General features: G+C 51.8%; 10 protein-coding genes across 10 annotated transcripts; 4 read left to right on the top strand and 6 right to left on the bottom strand.

The window, feature by feature from the left end:
- Positions 1 to 476: 476 nt before the first annotated feature.
- J4E86_010066 (uncharacterized protein) lies at positions 477 to 1,578 on the bottom strand (the record flags this gene model as incomplete). Its single annotated transcript, XM_051450566.1, has 3 exons — positions 477 to 763; positions 1,150 to 1,216; positions 1,270 to 1,578. 3 exons carry the CDS (start codon positions 1,576 to 1,578, stop codon positions 477 to 479), a joined length of 663 nt encoding a protein of 220 aa, XP_051298487.1.
- Positions 1,579 to 2,451: 873 nt separating this feature from the next.
- J4E86_010065 (uncharacterized protein) lies at positions 2,452 to 3,134 on the top strand (the record flags this gene model as incomplete). Its single annotated transcript, XM_051450565.1, has 2 exons — positions 2,452 to 2,628; positions 2,679 to 3,134. 2 exons carry the CDS (start codon positions 2,452 to 2,454, stop codon positions 3,132 to 3,134), a joined length of 633 nt encoding a protein of 210 aa, XP_051298486.1.
- A 4,340-nt stretch (positions 3,135 to 7,474) lies between these two features.
- J4E86_010064 (uncharacterized protein) lies at positions 7,475 to 7,713 on the bottom strand (the record flags this gene model as incomplete). Its single annotated transcript, XM_051450564.1, has 2 exons — positions 7,475 to 7,502; positions 7,535 to 7,713. The coding sequence occupies 2 exons, from the start codon at positions 7,711 to 7,713 to the stop codon at positions 7,475 to 7,477; spliced, it is 207 nt and encodes a 68-aa protein (XP_051298485.1).
- Positions 7,714 to 8,124: 411 nt separating this feature from the next.
- Positions 8,125 to 8,842, bottom strand: J4E86_010063 (uncharacterized protein; the record flags this gene model as incomplete). Its single annotated transcript, XM_051450563.1, has 2 exons — positions 8,125 to 8,630; positions 8,662 to 8,842. The coding sequence occupies 2 exons, from the start codon at positions 8,840 to 8,842 to the stop codon at positions 8,125 to 8,127; spliced, it is 687 nt and encodes a 228-aa protein (XP_051298484.1).
- Positions 8,843 to 9,229: 387 nt separating this feature from the next.
- On the top strand, positions 9,230 to 10,336 carry J4E86_010062 (uncharacterized protein; the record flags this gene model as incomplete). The annotated part of the gene is made up of 2 exons (XM_051450562.1): positions 9,230 to 9,648; positions 9,892 to 10,336. The coding sequence occupies 2 exons, from the start codon at positions 9,230 to 9,232 to the stop codon at positions 10,334 to 10,336; spliced, it is 864 nt and encodes a 287-aa protein (XP_051298483.1).
- A 137-nt stretch (positions 10,337 to 10,473) lies between these two features.
- J4E86_010061 (uncharacterized protein) lies at positions 10,474 to 11,189 on the bottom strand (the record flags this gene model as incomplete). The annotated part of the gene is made up of 2 exons (XM_051450561.1): positions 10,474 to 10,889; positions 10,943 to 11,189. The coding sequence occupies 2 exons, from the start codon at positions 11,187 to 11,189 to the stop codon at positions 10,474 to 10,476; spliced, it is 663 nt and encodes a 220-aa protein (XP_051298482.1).
- A 396-nt stretch (positions 11,190 to 11,585) lies between these two features.
- On the bottom strand, positions 11,586 to 13,839 carry J4E86_010060 (uncharacterized protein; the record flags this gene model as incomplete). Its single annotated transcript, XM_051450560.1, has 3 exons — positions 11,586 to 12,031; positions 12,117 to 13,664; positions 13,785 to 13,839. The coding sequence occupies 3 exons, from the start codon at positions 13,837 to 13,839 to the stop codon at positions 11,586 to 11,588; spliced, it is 2,049 nt and encodes a 682-aa protein (XP_051298481.1).
- Positions 13,840 to 14,980: 1,141 nt separating this feature from the next.
- J4E86_010059 (uncharacterized protein) lies at positions 14,981 to 15,827 on the top strand (the record flags this gene model as incomplete). Its single annotated transcript, XM_051450559.1, has 2 exons — positions 14,981 to 15,371; positions 15,427 to 15,827. The coding sequence occupies 2 exons, from the start codon at positions 14,981 to 14,983 to the stop codon at positions 15,825 to 15,827; spliced, it is 792 nt and encodes a 263-aa protein (XP_051298480.1).
- An 871-nt stretch (positions 15,828 to 16,698) lies between these two features.
- Positions 16,699 to 19,107, top strand: J4E86_010058 (uncharacterized protein; the record flags this gene model as incomplete). The annotated part of the gene is made up of 2 exons (XM_051450558.1): positions 16,699 to 17,518; positions 17,570 to 19,107. 2 exons carry the CDS (start codon positions 16,699 to 16,701, stop codon positions 19,105 to 19,107), a joined length of 2,358 nt encoding a protein of 785 aa, XP_051298479.1.
- Positions 19,108 to 21,502: 2,395 nt separating this feature from the next.
- Positions 21,503 to 22,797, bottom strand: FAL1 (RNA helicase; the record flags this gene model as incomplete). Its single annotated transcript, XM_051450557.1, has 3 exons — positions 21,503 to 21,561; positions 21,609 to 22,463; positions 22,512 to 22,797. 3 exons carry the CDS (start codon positions 22,795 to 22,797, stop codon positions 21,503 to 21,505), a joined length of 1,200 nt encoding a protein of 399 aa, XP_051298478.1.
- Positions 22,798 to 22,983: the final 186 nt, after the last annotated feature.

Below are 22,983 nucleotides of genomic sequence, written 5' to 3'. Positions count from 1 at the left end.
CTTGAGCTACGCGTCGTCAGGTTCGAGATCACCTTCATGCACAAACATCAACTCCATGACTCCGATCCTCTAGTCATAGATCAAGAGCCCGTGATATTTGTTCTTGGCGCATGCAAGCTGATAAGGGCTCAAGAGTTCCTCGTGGAATTGAATCTGGAACTACCTCACACAACGATACAAAGACTTGGTGGTATCCCATTCACCATATTGCGCCACTCGAAACAATATGACTGGAGGACCTTCTCGTCATGAATCGCCCAAATCCGAGTTTCATGACATGCGATCACACGGGAAATGTCTCTCCTCTTCGCCCAGCCGTATCCATCGCATATAGTTCCAAGCTGAGCCACCATCCTCTCGATCATGTCACCGGAACAATACGGCCTTTGCTGTCGACCTTGCGGGGGTTTTGCGGGTCTCTCATCAGTTTACAAGCTATAAATCGATCAGCAGTCAGTCGTTGCATGGGAATCGGCTCACGTACCGCTTCCGAAGAGAGCTATTGTATCAGCATTGTTGTCTGGTCCACCGGGGGTATTAAGCTCGCCGCCTTTACGAGCAAGCTTTCCCACACCCTCCCAACCGTACGCTGCCCAGTTGAATGGCCTGAGGATGACATTGGGTGTAAGTACGTCTTTGATGCCTTCGACCACACCTTTCTTGGTCCATTCTTGGAAAGCACCGCGAGCATGTGTCATCTCATGCAAAAGAACTTTGTCCAACAAGGAGTAGGCATCTAGGATTGTTGTGATCAGTCTGCGTCCTGGAGTTCTCAGAGCACAGCGTACCAATTTGGTTCAGGCCTAAGCCAAAGGTCATGCGGTTCGATGCTGCCCTATTGATCATCTTTCTACCAATCTTTGTTCGCTTTTGGACGTCGTCGGCGGTTTTGTACTCCTTTTGTTTGATCCAGTCCACGAACCATGAGCAGAGCTGAATCTGTGCTGGCCGTCTAACGGTTGTCGTTTTAAACACCCCTGTGTTCGCTATTTCTTGTTCAATCTGCTTCGCTGGAAGGTTGGCTGACACTGCTAAAGCAACGTTATCGAGTATCGAACCTCTGCATTGTTGCTCATTGAATTTCAGTTTGTATCCGTTTGCTATGCTCGGTCAGTCTATGGCTATAACACTACCAACTATCACGCGTACTGGTATCTTCCCAGAGGTCCTTGTGCCCTTCAAGTTGTACCCAGCGATCGTAGTGACAGAAGATGATCTGGAAGATGATATATCAGCATAAGCCAAGCAAAACATTCCGGGTTCTCTTACCACATCCGAAGCGCTGACAGTTGCGTCGCCCGTCACCTCTGTTGACATGTATGTCCGAATGTTTCTCAACAATGTGATGGTCTTCTCTAGCTTGCCTTGCTGGAGAAGCTGAGCGGGATTTGCTCCTTCCCTTGCGAATAGGAATCCAACCAGGTCCTGCGCATCAGAGCTCAGGGGAGGTTGCGTCAGAGTCTCGTATGCTGCGGATACCATCTCGAAAGCCGAAGTCATCGCGTTACGGACGTCCACCGTAACACCTTTGGCATCACAGGACTGGTCGATTTTGTATGCTTGAACAAAAGACGACATGATAGCGTGGAACGCTAAAAAGAACGAGAGGTGTAATCGGATGTTGAACATCATCGAGTTTGTTGGGCAATCAGATTGGTTGTTTAGAACGTGGAATAGAAATATGCTATCTGCGACGAAGCCTTTGTACAAGCTGCTTAAATACGCACATTGTTCTGGCAATACCCTTGACATGCCATGGAGCGATGCAGCAGCGAGACCCGCGCCGCTGCCATCTCGCCCCATATCGCATGTCGTTCTATTCTCAATTATTTGACACGATGAAGCAGCCTCACGGCCGCTCCTCATGTTGTGTGCTTCGCACGTCGGGTAGTAAGCACCTACGCTGCTATTCGTGGGGGCGCTTCACGTGGCACAGTTCGCTTCCTTCCCAGTCGTGATGAACAACAACAGTTTTTGATGCATCATACAGGAGAACCAGCCCCCAGCCCCAAGAACTCGTCAAACTCGCGACACGTTGAATACATTCCTCGGCCCCAGCCGCTCAACTTCTGCACTCCGCCGCATACCGAGCATTAGCGAGGCTTCCCAACTTTCGCGTGCCTGGTCAATGGTGTTTCATGTCGACTTCCCCAACTCGAAATGTGTCCATAGTCGCCGCCTGGTCCTCGGCCACCTTCTAATTCGAGACCCTTCTTCTTCGGGTGCGAGTACCGATAGCTGTGCCTCAAGGGGAATGTTCACAGACGGGGTCTGTCTTTGCTGTGCCTCTCCGGATATCGCGATGCCGCTTGGGGCGATGAGAAAACGACATGGTGTCTCGAACGGGATATTTGGTTGCTAGATAAGGCGCTGGAACCGTGAGATCTCCATACATAAGCTCCACCATCTGCAAGAAATGACCAGCAGTCAAACTATTTCTCCACAGTCGCAATGTCTTTCCTCAACTTGCTCGCGCTATCCCTCACTTTCCGAATCGCTTCAGCTCGAGTCTTGGGAAAATTTACTGGACTACCGTATCCAACGTTAAAGCCTCCTTCGCGTAGAGAAGACAGCTCTGCTCTTCCAACGTTCACATTGGGCCCCGAGGATGCGTACTTTCCAAGCACGGTATGTATCGATTCGCTTTCCTTTTGAACGATGCTAAACTCTACACACAGGCCGCTGGCCCGGAGCCATCGGGATCCGAAGTCCAGGTGTATCCTACCGGGGTCTACGACACTTTCCCAGCTGACGGGATCACTGTCGCGTTCGGTCCGGAGATACACGAACAAATGAAGACTGTTCGCGCCGAAAGCTGTAACAATAAACCAGCTGAAGAATGTCGCGACGCAATCAACAGTGTGATACAGAAGACTGGGGTATCTACTCACGTCAAACGCTTCATTCCCGTTGCACCTTGGGTTCTCTGGCTTCTGGCAGGATGGGTGTTATCCACAATAGCCTACGAGTACAACCAAGACCTGGGCAAAGCGATAAAGCTCCCCCCAGAGGATCTCCGGCAGATTCAATCGATGGCCGGTGCTCAAGAAATTGCTATCGTGACGGCCGCCGATGCCAGCGCTATCGCAGCTACTTTAACAATTCGACCCCCCGCGACGATCACGCCGACGTAAGCAGCCAATATCTGATCATGGTCTGCAAAATACTGATAGTTTCTCTAGGAGTCTTATCAGCATCGAAACGCTCACTACAGCCAGTGACGGACACGAAGCCGGAGATATTGTGTATCATATTCCCGAAGGAACGGCCGGACGCATCCAGGACTTCTTGGGGATGACCGGCCTTGAAGAGACCCAGCAGATCTGTCAGGGCCAGGACCTGAAGCGCGCTGATACTACTGAGGAGTGCATCGAACGTATTTTACGCCATGCTATGGACCTTGCGGATACCGGCCCAGACAACCTAATGGCCTTGGCTCAGGCGAATATTCCGATTGAACCAGCTGTTGGTCAAGCCATTGGGTTTCCGATTCCTGATATCTCCATCGGCGAATCCGTAGTTATCGTTCGGCTATATCGCCAGGTCTTCACTGCAACCGCGCCAGCCCCTCAGCCTGACCTGAATTGGGACCCCTCCGTCCTCGCTAGAAGTGCGCTAAGTCTCGCCATCGCTGCACATGCGGCTATGCTCGTTGGTCAGACTCTCCTCGACATATTCGTCAGCAAGAGTGATATCATCACTGATCTAAAGGAGGAGGACCTAACATGTGCTAAAGATCTCATATGCACACTCGATGACTGTAAGGGCCAAGACGAGGTCACCGAACGTCTGAGTTGGATGGTCAGTTCAAGTACCCCTTCGACGCCCATATGTCGCACGGTATGTAACATAACCCACGTGGTCGCTTCGCTGACAGTAGTGCACGCAGCCCAAGAATTTCGGATGCAGATGCGAAGTTGTCGAATATCCCTACGTGTACGAGGTGCCGAAAGGATACATGGATGCGCAATACGCATGGCTCGAAGAGCTCATCAAGCGAGCCGAAGAGCCTGTGCTTGAAGCTGAATGCAAGAGCAATCTGCAAAGGTTTGATGAAGGGACGTTAGGTCCCCCGAATCCGGGTTCTTCACAGACCTTTGACCCCAGATCCAGCTTTGAAGGGTAAGCCGACTCACAAAGTCCAGCCCAGTACAAATTGCTAATTGTTACCCAGCTGGATTGACACTGCATGTGACAAGTTTGACAACCGGCTCGACAAAGAATGGCACTGGTCATACGACGATATAACTGGATTTGTCTTCAGCCTCCGATGGAGCCAGATACCGGACGGGGTTTCCGACTGCCCACTTGACTGCAGGGCCGCATTCGCGCCCTTCCTAGAATCTTCTGACTGTAAGTCTGGAAAGCCGAACTGAGCGTCGACTTGCGCTGACATGATGGGCAGGTGTGAAAGACGAAGGCTTCTCGAGTTCTGGTAAAATCGTGACCGAGTGCGGAAGAGCTTCGTTGTATACACGCACTACAGCATGCACCCCTGAGCATCCGGAGTGTTGCGACACCTTCGGATCTGACTGCGGAGTGATCGACGAGTGAAGCCTGCGAGCTTGCAGGGTGAGTGCCTGCTAGGGTATTCTTTAGGAATGTAAAAGCCAGTATCAAGGTCAGGTCTTTGTATGTAATTCAGAATAAGTCTTCATACCAGTGCGCTTTCTAGAACGAAACGGAGCTGGTCTTTGCAAACCTCTTTGTTGGCCAGTGACGTCATCTCACGCGCTAGAACACGGTCATGACGCCACAGGCGTTTACGCGTTCACGCGAGATATCCATCCCCAGCTTTGACACAATCATTGCACCAATTTTTTCTCTCATCGCACCCTTTCGTCAGCGTGCGACAACAACGCGTCGAAAGTTATCAGACGCCGCGGACTTTAGTCCATCGGCAGCAAGATCGGCCTTCGAGATGGACGATGACGGTCTTGTGCACTGCATACATCAATGTACCAATTCCATTACAACGGGCTGAGATCGATTGGTGGCATGGTTGCTTGCACCCCTCAACGTTCCATGGGTAGAGCTGTGGATCGCGAGCGCCGCGCAATCTTGCCCTCGCTCTTCGACAAGGGTTGAGATTTCTCCTGGCTGCACTCAGAGCAAGTTATCGTAAGTGTGGCTACTATGATGAGAATACTTCCATTTAGAATACTGCAAACATACCCCTTCGAACGCATATTGCAAAGCTATGGCGGCTCGAGATCCACCGGAATCGCTGCAGCCCCATGCGCGGCATCATCTCACATCGCTACCCTATCGGCTACTGGAGAAGTTACGCAGGTGCACGCCACGAACGATACCTAAGGCATCAGTATACACACTTAGCTAGCTTCGCAGCCAAAGGACACGACCGCGCAACAGCCATGTATCCGCACGGGATCGCCACGATGAAGACATCTCTCGAAAGAATCAATTGAAAGACTGTTCCAACCTAATTTTGATGCTACCGAGGGAACTGCGCGATCAGATCTATGAGTACGCTTGGCAAGGAACGCATATCTACTATCAGGACGACTTTTGCCTCGCTGGCGCTGTCAACGCGCGGTATCTAGACTGCGATGAACTTTGCGAACAGATCCAGACCCTTCCAGCATGGGTGACCATACATCCTCAGATTCAAGAGGAGGCGCTTCACTTCTTCTATCAAGTGGCAGAGTTCAGTGTTGGTGACGGCAATGAATACACGACCCCGTTTCACGGATCGACATCGCACATGTCCAGCATCTTGTCGATCGAGAAGGCGCGCAATATTACCGTGTTCGGCATTACCGGGCATTATGAACCGCATAGCGATACAAATTCTATGGACTCTTTCGCTGGCTCCTTGGATAACGTAGGAGACTCTCCGGACTCATTCACAGACTTTGTGGGTCTATTCACAGACTCTGTGAACATCACGCTGAACGATACTCAACGAAAACTCATTCGCCATGTCACAGATAATGACGCGGTTCACCTTCTACGTCTTTCAGCGCGACTTCAGCTACGCTCTGGTGCAATTACTCTCATCGAGGAAGAAGCTCACCTCCAGGCGTTACAAGACTTGCAGGAAGCGTCGTATGGTATCAGCCATGTACAGATGCATTTCCAATTGGCATGGCAACCTTCCCAGTCCACATTACTTGGAGACTTCCGAGTCGCGAACTATCATTTCGTAGTTAGCTGCTGGATCTTGGCAAAATCCATACTTGTCCCGCCTTCCACATATTTCACGCCTGCCTGCTCCGTAGACAAGGAGTCTGAGCCGGACGCTGCGGGGCGGGAATCAGCATTTAAAGATACTATGGATTTGCCGCATTGGAAAGACAACAACGCCAACCTTGAGCAGCACTCGCAGGGGATCATGACGACGGCTATGGCATATCGCTGTAGCGGTGTCGGGCTAGAAGATGGTGCTCTATCGGCGCTCGCTCCTGTCTCCTCCAATTAGGCATCGCTGCTAGAAAACGAGAGCCTTAAGGACCCGGAAAAGCAGCACCGGTTGGGTCACAGCACTATGACAATATCTTTATCGACCTCGATACATCGCGAGTGGAGGCTGATTTCTCTACTGGCTCGCCGTCGGCCTTTCCCTGTACTTACACTCTGGTTGTCTATATTTAACAGCACAGTTACGCCCTGCGCTAGACACGTCACAAGCTTCAGGCGCCCCGTTCCTCCCACCAAGCCACTGTAACGAACTTGTTTCTGTCACTTTCGACTCGAGCGTCGCACTCACACTACATTTGAATTGCCTATATGCCTTTACACGAACGCGCTATATTCAAGAAATCGAGAGAATCCTACCCTATTTAAAAAACGTCTTGTACATATATCGGCTCGCCTGCCAGCTTCTGACATCGCTATCAATCATGTTCGAGCATTTCGTACCCAGGCACGTCCCGCCTCTCCTTCTCGCCAGCATCTGGACAGCCGGCGGGCTGATGTCTTTTACTCATGGGCCCGAACAAGCTATCCTGACATACGGTCTCTCCAAAAGCATCGCATCTTCTAAGGCAGCGTGGCCTTTGATCAAGATCGAAGGTTCGCGCGTTACCACTATTGGTATGGCGATCTGGGGAATTTATTTCGGGGGCCATTTGGAAGCCATGGACACACTACTTGCTTGCATTGGATGGATGGCAATCATTGACGGTGTGGTATGTGCGAAGGAAGGGTCTCCAGGATCTGCTAGAATGCGTGCGACGTATCAGGGTGTGGTTGCGCTTTGGGGCTTGCTGGGTATGACTTCGGGAAAGTACTTCTAGATTGAGCTTCGGAATTGGGTGATGCGCGTGCGATATATGGGGTTGTCTATCAAAAGACGCGCTGCTGGCTCATCTCTAGTATACGACGGGTCATGTTCAGCATCCTGATAGATCTCTTCATCCAAACCTTGCCGTCTAACTTTTTTCCAAAGTACAAACAAAGTGCCTCATCCCTAAGTTCGCGATCTGACGCCAATATCCAGCCGTAATGAGTATCAATCTCCTGGTACCGCCTTTCCATATCTGCGACTATCTCCCGCACTCGCCCAACTGACTTGCGTTCTTCTGCTGTACCCGGTGTGGCTTCCATGAAGCCGTTCCAGAGGGCGTCAACTTCCTCTAGCTTGCCACTAATGGTCCTCTTCAGCTCGCTGATCTTGTAGACTAGATCTTCGAATTCTGAAGAAAAGTCTCCGCGCGCTTCGCGCGCTTGGTCTTCTCGTATGTTAGTCATTATTCGATTTGACTTTGTGCAAAATCGTGTCCAATTGTATGGAGAGCAGTGATAGCAAAGGAGGAAAAGCTCAGTTCTCGTGGATCTGCAGGTAGAGTATGCTTCAGAGAAGTCTGGTACTCATAGACATACCTAATTCATGTGAAGCTAGGCGTAACTGCGCATCATGCAAACGCTTACCCAACTCCGCCAGTAACCTAAGATCGTATTCATAGCCCTCCACAGTCACGACTACTCATGGGCACGCGTGTGATTCAGAGTCTGTGATCATACGATGATGCCATGGTTATCGCCCGTGTGAACACGGCCAGGCAGCGGTTCATCCCATTCAATAGGCCCATAGAAGGTGCATTATTAACGCCTCTAAAACAAGAGCGCAGTGCAGCAACTCATGTATTTTAGTCCGCATCGCTAGTCGCACTCAGCTGCATCTTCATCATTTTTCCACTTGTCCCCGTATAGTTCGCCAAACATTTGATCTAAGCCACTCAGGGCCGCCTGCGCTCTCCGTGCTCTCATCCAGGCATCCGTCAAGTCTTTCTGAAGCCGTTCCCTTTCGCCTTCTTCGAACTTCAAATGCTGCAGCAGTATATGGATATCTTCCCGCAAGATCCATCCCGATGGGTCTTCATCAAAACCTGCGACTGCTGCTTTGGCTGTATTGATAGCTCCGTGAATGTTTCGAAGCATGCTTGCGTCGAGACTCCTAACGCTTCTGGTCTTTTCGACAGTTCCGTATCCGCACAATATATCGTAGTTACCAGCGAATTTTCCCTGTAGGTGTCGGTCGGTGTTTATGCGAATAACGTGCTTGAGATGTTCGCCAATACTCTGATGTGTGAAGGTTTGATCTAGCTTCTTGATGAGCTTTGTGGCATTCGTCTGTTGAACGAGCTCGACTGATGGCACAATCAGTACTACACAATTCTATCGTGGTATTAGACGTACTGCTGGTGACCGGCTTGACAGCGACTTCACTCGGCAAGTTTGACACTCTCTTCATCTCCTCTTTGATAGCCTTGAGCTTGGTGAGTATCTGTTTCTCAGAGTCACCGGACTCTTTAATGACTTTATTGAGCATCTCGAACGTGGAGAATGCATCGTAGGTGGCGTAGTTTCTGCTCGTCATCGTGATCAAGTACCTTAGGTTTTGAATAGTACGTGAACGATCTACAAAATTCCTGCGATGGTTTTGTAGAAGACTATGACTGTACCGTGCTGTCCTGTGCGCAAACAGTCACACCCAAGCTGTGACCCAGAAGACGTGACGAGCCGGCAACAAGTCAAAGCGTGTCACGGCCAACATCAAAATGACCCGACAAAGAACAGAAGCATGGACACCGTCCCTTACAGAATCCTCGCGTACACCGCCTTCAACAAAAAGCAAACACGTCGCTGTTGTTGTTGTGAAGTCTTATCTACTGTTGAGGCGCCGTCATCCCGAGACGATGCATGCTTCTACAAAACCACGGCTTGCGCGTCCACCCGAAATAGAGCATCAGTCATCTCCGCCGTCATGTCAACACCACACCCAACACCTCGGGCCACACTTCTCTCTACCACCTTTTGGGAAATCCTTCCCTCACATTACGACAAGATCATAAACCGCTGGTCGAAAATCGCACACCTGCATCACGAAGCAAAGTCTGACATTCTCGCCACCGACCGCGCTGGTGCCGTGGCCTCTATCAAAGCCGAACTGGAGATGCTGGAGCAGGATGTGGAGCAATATCGGAGGCTCGTGAACAGCATCGATATCACGGATATCGCAGGCACTTATGTTGTGGGCGGGAAGTCGCCGCAACGCGCATTGGAAATCGCCAAGGAGGACAAGCAGGATTTAAAAGAGAGTTTGGAGATGATCGAGGAGAAGGTGAAAGAAGTCAGGGCAGATGTGAGATACGGGTTCGAAGAGGGAGAGTTCGACTGGTCAATGTGTCCCTAGAGGCTGCATTCCAATCCGGGTGTTCAGCTTTGAGCTGTAAGCCAAGTCCGAAACAATGTGAAGCTGACAGTATGAAATGTCAGTAGGCTAGTGGTTGAGTAATGAACAGAGTACGACTAAACGTGATTGTCATCCTACAATGATGCCCCGCGACTCACATATTCGAATGTTTGATTATCCACCCATGATGTCTGAACCAGCTTCTTCCTTCACGCCCTGGTTTACAAAAGCAGGTCAGCAAGAAAAGATATGCGAAACATGTTCAAAACCACAGCGGCAAAAGTCAGCACAATGAGCGACGTCCATGACCCTCAAGACCGTCAACCGCGAGACCTGACATCCATGTTAATTGACCTCGAAGATCGAGCCGACCGCGTGTTGACAAGTCTTTACTTGCTCAAGCAGTTAGACGAAGAATTTGCAGCTATCGAGTCAGTCACAAAGCAGCAAGACTGTGTTGATCTTATCCGATCACACACCGAGAAAATGGAGGCAAACCTGGAGGTCATGGAGCGGAAAAACGAGTTGCTAGACGATGAACGGATCTGTGACTGGATCAACAACGGCAGAGGTGACACAGAGAAAGAGAACAGGAACGAGTTTCTCAATCGATTAATCAAGAAGATGGACGGTCTGCAGAAACAGATGGCGGAAGTGAGGAGGGGTTATGTCGGATAGGGGCATCGCGAAAGATGCGCAGGTGCGGGGATGCCGTGTTGTCGTCAAGGAAACAGCAGCTCCACCGAATGCCATTTGCAAACTTCTTGCTTCTGCACTTCCTTTCTGGAAGCCTTCAATGAGTGCCGCTGAGTGTGCTACTCGAAGGAGCATCCCCACTGGACTGGCTGTGGCAGTGGTGCTGTGTTGGGAATGTTGCCGCTCTCTCGGAACTCAACAATCTTCCTTTCTCCGTCCTCCTCTTTGACTACCGCGAATGCTGCGTTTGTGAAGTACAAGTCGCGTTTGACGCGGGTCTGGAAACCACCGGCCCACCCGATCATGTAGACGAAGCCACCTTTGTCGCCATTTATGTTGGGCACACCAAGGGTGTTGATGGGGCCATGCTTGAAAGGCGCAAAGGCCATGCCCAGTGTCGCGTTGAAGATTGTATAGAGTCGCCGCGAGCCATCAAAGTCGTAATGCGTGTCGTTGAAGGTGAATTTGATGTCTTTCGAGAACGATTTCGCATGGCCGTTGGGCCAGTTCGTGTTCGCAGGGTATGGATAGAACCCTGTTCCTGTATTAGCATGATGCGACCTTGAGCATATTGTCTTTTGTACGTACCATTGACAGCGCATTCTAACCAACTGCTAAGCTGAACGCTCGCATTTGCTTTTGGGGAGTCGGCCAACGAGCAAGGATCGATGGCTTCATTCAAGAATTTGGGCGTGTTCGAGTCTAGTACCTCTTGCGGCGAGATATCGAATGCTGCGATAGATGCGATCAGACCGCATGTGGTGGCTTGAAGTACGTCAGTTGTGATCAGAATTGTGAAAACAGGCCTCTTACCAAGAAACGGGACGTAGCGCATGATATAATTTGTTCTGGCCAGAAAGATAGAAAGTTGAGGAGTGTTGATCCATAACCAGCTCTATTGTGCGCCATACTTATAAGTAGACGGTGACCTCGTTGCCTGCAGTCAAGGCTGACGAGGCTGACGGGCTGAAAGCGCAATGGGTGTAACATTAACACAAGACAGGCAAGTGACCGGGGCGATGGCCGGCTTAGAGCTGAGTGGCTCCTCACCTGTTTGCAACATAGCGACCAGTCAAACGAGAGAGCCTAGTATCATGTACCTGATGAGGAGGATATAGGTTGAGGGTATTAATTGGTGCTGTCAGCTACGAAGCTATCGGAAGCTGCCTTCCGCGCCGATGCGCACCGTGTCATTTTCGCGCCATCGCGGCCAGAGCTCCAGGGCGTCGTCCTACGCAGCGCGTCCAAAGAAAGAGCTCTTCCCAAACAGCCCACCCACTCCTCTTGGCTTCTTGCCCATCTCAACAGTAGCCCTCTTATTGACGACCGTAAAACCACCTGTCCGTATGGCTTTCGCATTTGGATCAGTCTTGAAAGCGCCACTTGGGGGCGCAGCGCCTATGGGCGTGGGCGGCGTGTTGGACATCTCAACAGCCTCTCTCTCCGCCCCGGACATCTCGGCAATCTGAGACGTTTGCGGCATCTGCGCAGGCATCCACTCTACCCTAATCGACTCATCGCGACTAAGTTTCTGGTCGTCAAACCACAGCTCGAAGCGGATGTCTGCCGGCCCGATCAAGACGCGCACCGAGTACTCGATGCGCAGATAGTGCTTCTGCAACGACCAGAAGTGCTTGTTCTTCTCTTGGAACTTCTTCTCGTCCGCTGCAGAGAGGTCTGAATTTATTTCGCAAAGGATGCGCGTGTCTGCGAGCTGTTAGAAAGCTGGACGAATGAGGCGGGCGAGCTTCGGTACACCTACATTGGTTCATTTGGTCTGGCAATATCGCCGCATCCAAGTCGCTCTCGATGACAGTCGTCGGAAATGCCCTTCTTGGATCGCCCGGGTCGACCTTCTTGATGAAGTTGTGCTCGATCGGTTTGTCCACGCTTACTGGCGCGCCCTTCTTGACGAACCACGCTATCGACTGTGTGATGTACAGCTTGTTGTTCAGTGGGTCTCGAACAAGTTCCTTCCCTTGATGCTCAGGGTTCTTCTTGTCATACGCAATCTTGCACACAGTGCCATACGACGCTCGACAACAACGCCATCCGAGGACCGATCGTGATGTCAGAATCTTTCGCATACGATCGCTGACGAGACCCTTGCACACAGCGAGTTGAGGGTCAGGCGCTATGCTCACGGAGATCGACTCAGCATTTGGGAAAGAGGTGCGCGCATAGTACTTTCGCAGCTGCGATTGCACATACGCGCTATTGCCCAGCCCACCACTGAGAACCAGATGCGCTACATGCTCCCTCGGGAACTTCTGAAAAAGCGATTGCAGCTGCGTGTCGATGAGCTTGAACAGCTTCGCGATCTGCTTATCGAATAGGCGCTGCAAGTCTTGCCGTTCAAAGGTCATCTCGCCGTTGCGAATTCGAACTTCCGGATCAGAGTTGCTGTAAGTTTGCGGAACGCGTGGAATTCCTATACTGAATAACGGTGTGTCGTCTGGGGCGCCATACTCACACTTCACGGCTTGGAAGTCTCGACTTTTCATCATCTCCCACCCGGCATCCGCGGGGTCGACCGGTAGAGGATTTGTACTGTGTGCGAGCGTCAACCGATGCATCACCAGCCTCTCGAACTCGTAATCGATAGCGGCGGATCCGATGGTCTCGCCAAATACAACGTCCATCTGCTGTAGATCGATAGCCTGGTTGACCGTGCCAGTGACTTTCAGCACGCTAAGATCGGTTGTCCCACCTCCGGCGTCACAGACTAGCAAGACATCGTTCTCGCGGAAAATGCCTGGTGCTTCAGTGGATACATGTACCGCAGCGGCTTCGGCTTCCGTAAGACCTATCGCCACTTCGTGGTGCGGATGCGTCCCATAGCCCGCCTCTTTCACCAGCCGTTTGAAGTTCTCCACTGTTGGCATCGGAGCCCATGTGGTCGGCACGCTGAATATGAACTCAATTCTAGCCTCTTCCCAGCCGATGCCAGAAAGCTCTCCGCCAAGCTTGAATGACAAGTACTCGTACATTTTCCGCAGATAGTCGCCATACCACTTCTCAACCTCCTGTAGGTTTTCGGGTGCGCCTTCTGGATCCTCCATCTGCTTTCGGCGGAGCTTTTCTGGATCGAGGCATGTCTTGAACCACTCCTTGTACTCCTTGTCGTCGGCCGCGGTCTCTGCAGCGGTCTCCGAAAGAAAGCCCCATGATGACGGATCTTTGGAGCCAATTGGGTAGACGACCACCGTTGGGACTTTGTTCTCGTTCGCCTGGAATCGTCCAGGCCACTTCTGCACCCAGCGGACAGTTTCGCTGCCTATAGAGAGGTTCACATATGCCACGCCGGTACCTGAAGAGATGTATCAGCCTTGGACGGGTGTGATAAGGAGCACGTGATCCAACACAACACACTAATCCGAATCGGGACTCGCCTCCCCACGTGTCATTCCTCAGCCTCGCCAGAACTTACACGTCATCCCAAGGTCTACACCAACAATCATATGCGGTCGCTCGTTTCGCTCCATCTTGTCTCGTTGTCAGTGACGCGGTCTTTGTTGTTGCCTTCCCGCCTGATCACGTATCTATAAGATGCAGAGACGATGCAGGTGCCTTGAGGCGGCCCCTATGTCTCAGCCTTGCGGCACAGCATCTTTTCGACCGATCACAACACGCGCCATTTCGGCCCCCATGTATCTTGGACCCAAGAATACGCACCTTATGCATGCCGAGTGCGCCTTGGGGGCCGCAACGAGGCACATTGTATTTTACCGAGAAGCTAGCACATGGTCACTTCTCACTTCGCCAATAACAGCTCAGTTAGGATTGGTGCAATTAGATACAACACCGGAACGGCTGGTTATCTTACGGAGATCGAAGTAAGCGCCCGAAACCTGTCTATGCTTTGAGCCCTAGGTCGTTACTCATCTGTTCATATTTGATTCCTCGCGCTCACAATCCCGCGTTGTACCATTTGGCCTGTCTCCCCTGAACGAACACCCCACAACCCTCAACATCCGTTGAACAATGACAAGCAACGCGGGTCCAGGTGCAGCCGCACCTACTCCTGTCACATCGTTAACTCAAATCCTCACCGTGCCGGCGACGTTGCAAGCCGATGGTGCCGTTGGGAATTTCACCGTTCCAGTCATTGCTGAAGGAGCGGCAATCACAAGCGTTCTCGTCCTGGTACCCACCGGACAAGGCATTCGCTTTGGCAAAGAATGGGGACAATCACTACCGCCTGGCGAGACAAGGTCTGACGGGTTTTTCACCGTCTCATACATGATCAATCCCGCGCAGATCGTTTTCCATTCTGCTTCCTCCACGGCTACCCCAACGCCAACGAGTGCTGTGCTATCCTCTAGTGTGGCTCCAGTTGCTTCAATTACACCTGGTCCATTACAACCATCCCCCTCCACACCGACATCTGGGACAACTACTTCGACTTCAGCTGCGAAGCCGAATTCTCAACCGCAGGCTACCAACGAGGGACTTTCAACAGGCGCAACCGCCGGAATCGCAATTGGGTGTTTTGCCGCAGGTGCGTTACTAGCCGGACTTATTTTCTGGTTCTGCTGGCGTAAAAGAGGACGCCCAAATACCCAATACCCTGCAGAGAACACATACGCATTGGCTTCACAAGAGAAGGGGTTTTCCGCCAATGCCATGCCCTTAAGCACCAAACGATCGTCTCTAGCTGGTCTGAGTGGTGGACTTCCCCAACCTTTGGAAGACAAAGCTATCTCTGGTGACGTCTCCAAGATCAGCAATGCCATCAAGAATCATGTCCAGAGTTACTACCACACAAGCCATGTCAACCCTGGTCTCATCGACTATGAGGACCTCCATGCATTGGGGCCAGGCCTCCCAGTCTCGGTAGGAACGCTCACTACATTGATTGGAAATGCTGCAACTAGAGAGATCGCACTAAGATTCATCATCGCTTGGGTGGTAATATCGAAACTTCAGCCCTCCAAAGATCCTATAAAGAGCCTCTTGCCGTCCGAAGTCGCCCAATGTTACCAAGCCGTCGCAAATGGAGATCGTGGCTACCAGGGTATGCGATACACATTGCTTCATCGTCTAGTATCCGAGCACTAACTTTCCTCTAGCTCAAACGTCATTGATGGCACGCTGGCGGGTCATGACTGCTGAGTTGATGCAGTCGAGCTACATTCGCAATCCCTTCGGTCCTTCCGACAGTCGACATGCAAGCATACAGGCAACGCTTGCAACATTAGACAACGTTCTGCAACCATACGCGGACTCTCGCATGAACAATGGAGAGCGTAAGCGGAATCTTGAGGAAGTACTGAAGCGGGCTGCGCTTTTCGCTTTCACGCTGTTTTCCCAGCCTAGCGCATGGGAATTCGAGTGGCAGGAGGAACAAGGTGTCACGTCAGGGGACTTGTGCATTTTCCCCGCTCTTGTGCAAGTAGCGGACGAGGCTGGTAATTCAGTCAGCCCGCCGCGGCCTTTCAGCGAGGCTGTGGTGAGACGGTTGGATGCATGAGTCGGTGGCTCATGCAAGGAGACCCTCGCGTACGGCTGTGCTCACAGGTAGAACCTGTGCCACCTTCAAGAAGTTCCATGTTGCGGAGGCCTTTGGGTCTTCCGCTGCCGCCGTCACAATGATGACCACATTGCTATCGAATGAATTTAAGCTTAAAACGGTGCTTACATCTTCATATCCTCGCCGAACAGGGGAAGGCGATACGCTACGACGCTTGCACTTGCGATGAAGAGAGTCATTCATCATGTTCGAGATGCGAAGGCTTACGCGCAACGGCCAATCGGCTAGACCAACTCCTAGCCTGATCTCGCTTCCCTCTTCCGAACCCGCATCTTGCGCATGGGGGCCAATATGGAATGTGTTTTGGCCCCCATTGAGGCGTAGTCCATGCAATCAGCATCCTTGCGGCGTAGCCCAATAGCGAGGTTTGGATCGAAGACCAGTGTCTTATAAGTAATTTATGCCAAATCCGGCGAGACGTCCCATGCACATTGGCATGATTATGCTGTGCGGCGTGAGACGACAACGCTCATGACTCTGCGGTACGGTGCCCGCGGCTGAGTTGTTGTTCTGCGCCCCCAACCAACACTTTACCGCTACATCGGTGCCGTGATCGACTGATAGCTAAACCATGTGTAGCTGTTAGCAAATACTTCCATCGGACAGGCCGACACACGAAACTGGAACACCAGCACATCCGCACCGGCTGTGCCTATTTCGAGCAAGTACTGCGTCATTCTCTGCGGGGTTTGTCCTGGTGTACCTGGCGCATGTCGCCTGCTACCATTGCTTAACCCATGCGCGCTACCAGCTACTTTCAGACTCTGTACAGCAATAGTACAATCAGCTTGAAGTAATACGAACGACGCTCATGCCAACCTTGACTTCGATGTTGCCCGCTGCTGGCTTGTTCTTACCGGAAACACTGCATCGGGCTGACCTCCCCACGCAAGCGCCTACGGAGACCGAAGGAACGAGGCTGAAGTACTTCCAACGCAAGATCGGACGGCCGAAGCAGGAGCCTAGGAACTCTGAGGACCGGCGGCCGTCAACCGCTATTCCAAGGGAAACGCCCGATGACATCTTATGCGACTTTCCAGCGATACCGACTACCTACTACTTTGCGGACTATGTCCTCACCACCGAGAAGGCTTCTGCGGATACCATCGCTTTCGTGAGCATCATCCAACAAGTGCGACAAGACATCGATGAGGCGACACGCCTTTTCATCTCATCTGCGGTTTCGAATTTCTTGGATGCTTACCCAAATAAGCGGAGATGGATCGAGACTTCTTTGCTCGAGGTGCGGCGTGCTCTTAACGAAATCGGCATGGATATGGACAAAGCCTGGGGCCACGATGGAGATGGTGGCACAGCTGCATCGAAGCTCAAGCTTGAGTGGGGTCTAAGAAACCAGAAAAAACTTCTGAAGAAGAAGCAGCTACTAGATCAGTGCCACGCTCAGTTGACTGGTGCTATCTACGTCATGCAAACGGCAGAGCTCTGTGGGAAGCCTGGTGCTATCGCAGAGACCCCCATTTTTGAGGCTCCGGTACGACCTTGGGTACCTCATGATGAGAAAGATGCGCTACGTGGGCCTTATTCAAGGCAGAAATACCGAACGAATCAGGCGAATGTCTCCGCATCAAATATTACACTGGCGTCTGAAGCTGAAAAAGACGACGTCGAAAGTGAGTGTCATCCACGATAGACAGGACTACAGTCCAACTAACAATCTTTAGCTGGTAGTATCAATTCGGTGCCTGTAGAGCTGGCCGGTAGTACGCCGGCTGACTTGGACATCGAGGAGAGGCAAAACTCACAGAGCTTCCTGAGCCCTCAGGTATCCCGCGAATTCAGTACTGAAAGCTCGACACTGTCCAGACGACCACGAGCACGCTCAGACTACTCCCGACAATCCGTCCTCCGGGAACCAAGACCTCGCGCCTCCATCGATGTCGCACCTTCCTCCTCGAATACCGGCGATGCAACAATCGAGCGCACCGACTCCACCCTGTCAACACAAGCTACGGTCAGCGTCCCCATGGTAGCGAGACGGTATCGAGCCACATCGATAGACATCCAAAGGCATAGCGAAAAGCATAGGTCTTTGCCATCGGAGCTCCCTCATCTCAAGAGCCAGCCGTCGCTTATTGATGATTTGGCGGACTATGTGATGCCTAGTGCAGCGAGTGAGAGGCTGCCGAGTAGAGAATGGCCAAATAGTCCAATAGGTTCTATTCCATCGATCTCGGTGACGTCGACTCCAACAACTGGTCATATGTTACCTGTAGTCCCCGAAACTACACCGACGACGAATGCGATGACAGACGGTGTTTCAAGCGCGACCAAGACTACTGCAGCTCAACCATCGCCACGCCAGCTTCCTACAAGTAGCGAAGGCCTTGCGCAACCACCACAAGATGAGAAGGGGGATGCGAATGCGCCGTCGATGTATGAGGACGACTCGAGCCTGCGACGAAATAGCTTTGCTTCTGCGGAGCGTACATCGTCGCCTATGTCTCACTATGCAACATCTATACACACTTTGCGATCTCCCAGTGCTCTTGTCAACGTTACGACTTTCACCGACGACGAGCCAGTTCGTCGCCCAAGTAGCCAGCGGCCGTCACAGCGCATGTCGAAAAGGTTGTCGCAAACGTCAAGCAGCAGATCATTCAACGCAACACCGTCACCCACGATTACTACCGTCGCTGAAACTACAACAACGTCTGGTACAGAGGAGGAGGCGACTACCCTTCCGGTAACTGCACCGTCTTATCCTCCACCACCGCCGCCCCAGATCATCACCTCGGAAACTTCGCAACCCATACTGGCCAGCGCAACAGAGACGCCGGTGGAACTAAACGATGACGATGTCGTGCTCTCCGTCCTTCAGCAACGACTTCGTAGCCACAAAGTCGTCAAGACGATGGCTGAAGACTTAGTGCGACAGGCTTCCACTACAGAAGCGGCGCAACCGATAACGGATACGCAACAAGCCATACTTTCACCACCCGTATTGCACGAGCAACCAACTCCCACACCGAAACAAGAGTTGCGCGTGGAGGTACCACCCACTACCTCATCAGTTCCAGTTCAGATTGAGATACCTCCTCCCGTTCCGTCTGTTCCAGTACAGGTAGAGAGTCTCCCAGCGCCTTCCAACGAAAGTCAGAACGGAGATGCTCCGAAGAAGCCCATGTCGGCACAGGCTAAGAGAAGAGCTGCGCACGCACGGAGAATGCAACTAGCTTTTGGTGACGATACGGCGGCTTGAAGTGGTGGTGTGTGATATGGAGGTCGGCTATCTGTGTCTATAACACAATGATAATATGTGAACCAATTTCACCTCGTTCTCAAACCCCTTCTTCGCATTGGTACACGAAGTATTCTGAGGTCTGAAGGCGCATCTCGTGTCAGCGGCATGATTCCACAGTCACAACAGTTGACATAGCAAATCACACAGCAAGCATAAAAACGAGGATTAGACAGTAAGACATGGCATTGAATCACATCTACCATCCACTTTTTCCGGACCCTTCCAGCGTCCTCATCTCAACCAGTCAGACACATATACCCACAAGAAAAACTCGCCGTAGGACCTCTGACCAGCCTATCCTATCGTAACCCCAGTCATCTCATTGCAACCAAGATGCTACGGACAGGTACCAGAAGGTAGACCCATTTATGCGGCGTAGGGAGCAGCGGTAACGGTAACGGCACGAGCGGTAACGGTAACGGTTTCGATGCGATGGGTTACCTTAGGCTCGATATAGGCGGTGGTTTCCATGGTGCCGAAGGCAACGCCTGCGAAGAGGGCCATGGTGGCGCTGAGGATGGTGGTGAATTGCATTTTTGTGGTCGGGTTGGGTTGCTGAGAAGGGAGTGTTAGGTGGAGTGGTGGAGTAGTAGAGAGGGGAGGTGGTACGTTTTGTTGGTAGTGACTGGGGATGTGTTAGCTATGTTTTGTTTGAAACGATGAAGAGGATGGAAGAAGAGGAGAGATCGTACTTTGAGTTTTGTTTTGATCGAAGTCGAAGATGGTAGATTGAGGTCGAAGTGTTTGCAGATGAGAGACTCTAAAAGGGGATATGCCGTGTTTTATACTCTGACCCTGCATTTCCTCATGCTTCGAGACTGATCTCAGGTGTGTTCATGTGTGGTTTGGTATTTTGGTTGCCATCCACTCCATCCACTGGTACTACGATGGGACGCAGTGTAGCCCCTCGAAATTTCCCCAACACTCAACCATCCCATACCAAAAGTTACCCCTCAAATGAGAGAGGTCGCAGGCATCGGAGGCTCTTCAAAATGCGGCAATGTTTGGTTCCGGCCTCGGAGAAGCGGAGAGGGTGATGAGGCAGGGTCCAACCCCAGTGAAGCACCTGAAGCTGGTACTCTCCGTTCCATGGCACCGTGATGCGACTGAGGGGAAGCCGATGACGGAGATGAGATATACATTACAAAGGAACAAGAGTGCCATACGTGTGAATGGTAGGTCGTGATACTCTATCGAGCATGATCGCGTACTCGCATGGTACACATTCAAGTACTGTCTCCGACCTGATATACCAACTCAAAAATGATCGATCATAGTTTTCGCCGTTTTCAATGTTCTCCGTTACATTGCACTCTCAACAATTCTGCATGGGTAATTTGGAAGAATCATGTTCGCGCAATCGGACCCTGAGCCACACTTCACCTTCGAATTCGCCCCAAGGGTCTCTACCACTCTGCATATTTCGTTCCAATGCATTCGGTGGCAGGTGGTGTTGCTTACGTTATCGGTAAACATACGCGGCATAATGTCACTGTGCCAACAAGCCGACCGCTTCCCCACTGTACTTTGAGCAAAAGCATTGAGACACTGCAGCTGGAAGGGCTAGCTCGTGTGGTATCGTATCAACGGTGGGGAATCAACATATTGCATGGAGAGGGACAGCGCTGCTACCTCAATCGTATTGATTGTTACCTCAGACGGTGCACTGTCGCTTCAGCCAGGCGATTGAGTCTGCTACTAGAACAAGAGAAGACATATTGATGATAATAATACGCACGAGGATGTGCTGCAAATCACGCTATAGCGGAAACAAACCACTGGAGCCGTGGGGTAGCTCAAGAACAGAGTGAGGCCATCTTCATTTACTTCCGCTAGGATAGCGGAATCTTGTATTGAGATTGCGGGCCCAGCTGGCAAGGGCGTTGAACTCACCATATTTCCTTCCTCATAGAATTGCGGATATGTTGTGACGTGGCAGAAGAACGTTTGTTGGATCTAATCGAGTATGTGATCGAAACTGTGTGTCACAAATATATCGCAAACTGCCAATCATTATATCACGATAGCGATAGTCGGAACCAAATCCGATCTCGGAGGAACCGCCACCAAAATATCTCGGCTGGTCATCGGTCTCATATATTGTGAGTGCGTTATGGGTATTGATTACAATTTCGTTCTAGTCAGAGTCGCCAAGTTAGCCAGGTGACAGAAGCCTTGCGACGGAGATGGCTTACTGTTCGGCTAAAGAGCCCCTTCCTCCACTTCCAATTCGCCGCCGAAGCGGGTCGTGTCCCTTGAGTGAGAGTCTCTGTGACCTCAGTACGGTGAGCGTGGATCTCTGCTGTGCCCCGTGTTCGATCGCATGCAATGCGTATAAATTCTGCTCGAGGTTCTACGCGAGGAGGTCCGCAACGTTCATGGGCATTTCGTCGATCTGGGTAGAGTAGTACACTACGAGGATTAGCGGATGTCTGAAGAAGAAGCTGAACAGTACTTACACTCAATGTCACGGAGGATGCGAACGTCATCTTGAGTGACAAAGTTGATGGCTACACCCTTGCGTCCGAATCGTCCACTTCGACCAATCCTGTGGATGTAGTTCTCACGGTTCGATGGCAGATCGTAGTTGATGACGAGCGACACTTGTTGCACGTCAATGCCACGCGCCCACACATCGGTCGAGATGAGCACGCGAGAGTTGGCCTGGCGGAAGTCGGCCATAATGCTGTCTCGCTCCTTCTGCGGCATCTCTCCGTGCATGGAGGATACAGTGAAGTTAGCGTCGCGCATCTTGTCCGTCAACCAGTCAACCTTGCGGCGCGTGTTGCAGAAGATTACTGCTTGTGTAATGGTGAGTGTGTCGTAGAGATCGCACAGGGTGTCGAATTTCCACTCTTCCTTCTCGATAGCGATAAAGTATTGCTTGAGGCCCTCTAGCGTCAATTCGTCGCGCTTAACCAGAATGCGCACGGGGTCCGTCATGAACTTAGTTGTCATCTCGAGCACATCGTATGGGAGGGTGGCCGAAACGACAACAACTTGGGTGGCAGGTGGGAGGTAGCGGTAGACATCGTAGATTTGCTCGCGGAAACCTCGGTTGAGGAGCTCGTCGGCTTCATCGAGAACGAGCATCTTGATGTTGCGTGTGCGGAGGTTGCGGCGGCGAATCATGTCGGCTACACGTCCTGGGGTTCCAGAGACAACGTGCTGACCATAGTCGAGCTTGCGGATATCCTCACCGACGTTTGTTCCTCCGACGCACGGGTGGCATTGCACATTCATGTAGTCGCCGAGACCCATGATAACCTGCTGGATCTGGGTCGCAAGTTCGCGCGTGGGTGAGAGTACGAGTGCTATGGCTGATCAGCAGAGTTCCATCTCTCCAATCTGATATGACGTACCCTGTGTCTCGCGCACGGCCGTGTCGATGACCTGGAGGATGGAGATGGAGAAAGTCGCGGTCTTTCCTGTTCCGGACTGCGCCTGAGCGATGGTGTCGCGACCTTTGCAGATTTGAACGATGGCGCGCGACTGCACAGCTGAGGGCGACTCGTATCCGTAGGCGTAGATACCGCGTAGCAGGTTCTCCTTCAGGTGCATGGCCTCGAAGGTAGGCGCGACCGTAACCTCCTTCGAGGTGGAGAACTCGATCTTGTCGTCCGCATTTCGGTCGATTCCGTCCGCCATCGTGAATGTGAAGCGGGGGTTGGTATGGGTGATTGGTAGTTTTCGAGTCGTCCGCGATGTGCAAGAAAGTTTGGAGCAGTTGCGCCTCAGCTTTGCGGAGGGCCGGAGCCTCGGCGCGCTAGCCCCGATGACTAGCGCGTTCTGCGATTTATGTTGCCGCGACAGGCTCCACCACCAGCTCGACAT

The sequence above is a fragment of the Alternaria arbusti genome (assembly GCF_024043155.1).
Source record: "Alternaria arbusti strain BMP 1465 chromosome Unknown scaffold_19, whole genome shotgun sequence".
Taxonomy (NCBI): Eukaryota; Fungi; Ascomycota; class Dothideomycetes; order Pleosporales; family Pleosporaceae; genus Alternaria; species Alternaria arbusti.
This window is presented reverse-complemented; position numbering and strand designations above follow the sequence as displayed.